This window comes from Mastomys coucha, unplaced genomic scaffold, assembly GCF_008632895.1.
Source record: "Mastomys coucha isolate ucsf_1 unplaced genomic scaffold, UCSF_Mcou_1 pScaffold21, whole genome shotgun sequence".
Classification (NCBI taxonomy): domain Eukaryota; kingdom Metazoa; phylum Chordata; class Mammalia; order Rodentia; family Muridae; genus Mastomys; species Mastomys coucha.
Genome location: NW_022196904.1, coordinates 137778372 through 137780316, shown reverse-complemented (window position 1 = coordinate 137780316; position 1945 = coordinate 137778372). Strand labels below are relative to the sequence as shown.

At 52.5% G+C, this 1945-nt stretch overlaps 1 protein-coding gene across 13 annotated transcripts in view; it reads right to left on the bottom strand.

Annotated features, from left to right (window-relative positions):
• Positions 1-262: 262 nt before the first annotated feature.
• Sf1 (splicing factor 1) overlaps positions 263-1945 on the bottom strand; it is a 13453-nt gene continuing 11770 nt past the window's right edge. For 7 of the 13 annotated variants that reach the window (XM_031389421.1, XM_031389425.1, XM_031389426.1 and 4 more), the window contains one exon: positions 1445-1823. In XM_031389421.1, coding sequence (XP_031245281.1) covers positions 1486-1823 — 338 coding nt within the window. In that variant the 3' untranslated portion in view covers positions 1445-1485. Of the gene's footprint in view, positions 1189-1444; positions 1824-1945 lie in introns of those variants that run through there. The other 6 variants (XM_031389433.1, XM_031389429.1, XM_031389431.1 and 3 more) reach the window with 2 other exon arrangements.

Below are 1945 nucleotides of genomic sequence, written 5' to 3'. Positions count from 1 at the left end.
TAGACACAAATTGTAACTAGAGCTCATCAAATATGGGGGTCGGAGACCCAGGAAAAAGGCCATCAAAATGACAAAGACCTCCGAGATGTGGAGTGAACCTGCTTCCCAGTTCTATCAACTAGAAACTTTCTAGAAACTAGAAAAAATGGGGCTGAAGTCATTCACACACAGGAGCTGGGGCCAGTTGCTAAATCAAGGTAGGTATGGGAAGCTTGGTGCTGGTCGGGAAAAGGAGGTTTTAAAAGAAAAGAAACAGACCCGGAAAACCACACTGCTCTTTTATTCAATGGAACATTCCCCCCTTAGTGCAGTGTTGAATCAAACACAGAAAAAAGGCCCAGAGAAATTTCTGTAGATAAACCAGTGAAAAGAACGCGCATTACACATTATTGTCAACATAATCACTCCATGAAGAGGGAAGGGGCAAAGAAGCAGAACGAAGAACGAGGGGCACAAGTCCCAGACACTGCAAAACATCTGGACGTCTGGGGTCAAAAAAAGAAAAAGAAAAAGAAAAAGAAAAAAACAAAACATAAAGGGAAGCTTTCCAGGAAGGAGAGAAGCAAATGGGTTCTGAGGCAGCTTGGGTGATCAGAGCATGGAAAAGACTCCAGGTTGGCCTATGGTGGCTTGGGCTGTGCTCGTACTGCTGGCAGGAGTGCAGGAAGATGTGAATCGCACTGCCAGATTAATCCATCAAGCAATGTCAGAATTATCAAGACTCTTTAAAAGATGTCAAAGATAAACCACCTATCTTTGAGTGTGGCTGAGGCCCTTCAACAAGTAGAACCATAGGACCCCCCCACCACCACCACCACCAAGCCTGACATTAATAGTCAAAGTCTGTGCCTAAACCATTTGCCCCTCTCCTCTTGGGAGGAGAAGTATGGAGACAAGGGGAAGGATCCTATCTGCAGCAGAAGACCGGGGAGAGCATCTCCTTGGACGGAGTCTGAAGAAAGGAAAAGATAAGGAAATAACAAAGGAAAAAAGATAAAAATTAATAAAAATTTCACGATATGGAGCCAGCGTGTTCCGATTCCGTCCACAAAAATAACTCAGGCTGCTTTGCCGAACCATCCTGTCCACCAGGGGCGCTGCTGAGGCTGTCTGCCTGGAAGGGTCACCAATGGGCGCGGAAAGTCCTCACTCTCATGGCTCGGGCCATCGCTGCCGCGGGGAGGGATCCTGGCGGCCCGGTTTGGGGAAAGGCAAAGGGAGTTGGGTGAGGAGAGAAGACAAGAAGACACTCGATGCTACAGGGCGCCAGGAGAGCCCAAGCTGGCGTCCCTACTACCACCTGCCCGTTTCCCAAGCGAGTCCAGTCACTTGGCCCAGCCCAGTGCGTGCACACACACACATGCGTGCACACACAATCACATGCGTGCATCCCAATGTCTGGCTCCATATGGTGAGGTTCGGCGTGTGTTTAAACGAGACCAACTTTCTATGTATATAATATATATTTTCTTAAAAAAAACAAGTCTAGTTCTGTGGTGGAGGCGGTGGGGGAGCTGGAGGCATCCCGAAGGGCGGCATGCCCGCCACCCCCATGCCCATCATGGTGACAAAGTTAGAAGGGTCCATGGGAGGCGGAGGAGGAGGGGGTGGGGCATACATCATGCCGGCGGAACCAGGTGGCGGAGGCGGCGGAGGGGGAGGGGCCCCGGGCGGCAGAGGCGGCTGGACCCCGGGGGGCAGGGGCACCATAGTGGGGTTGCCTTGCATCTGAGGGGTTCCTGGAGAAGCTGCGGCAGCCGCCTGCTGCTGTTGCCATGGCGGGATGGACCCTGTGCCAGCGCTCGTGGTGGTAGTCGTCGTATCTGGGGTAGTAAAGAAGCCCAAGGTCACACGCGCGGGGGTACACCGCGGCTCTCTGCGGCTGCTGCCTTGGGACGGGGGACGAGGGGTGCCTGCTCCTTGCTTGGCATGCTGTACGGTGGTG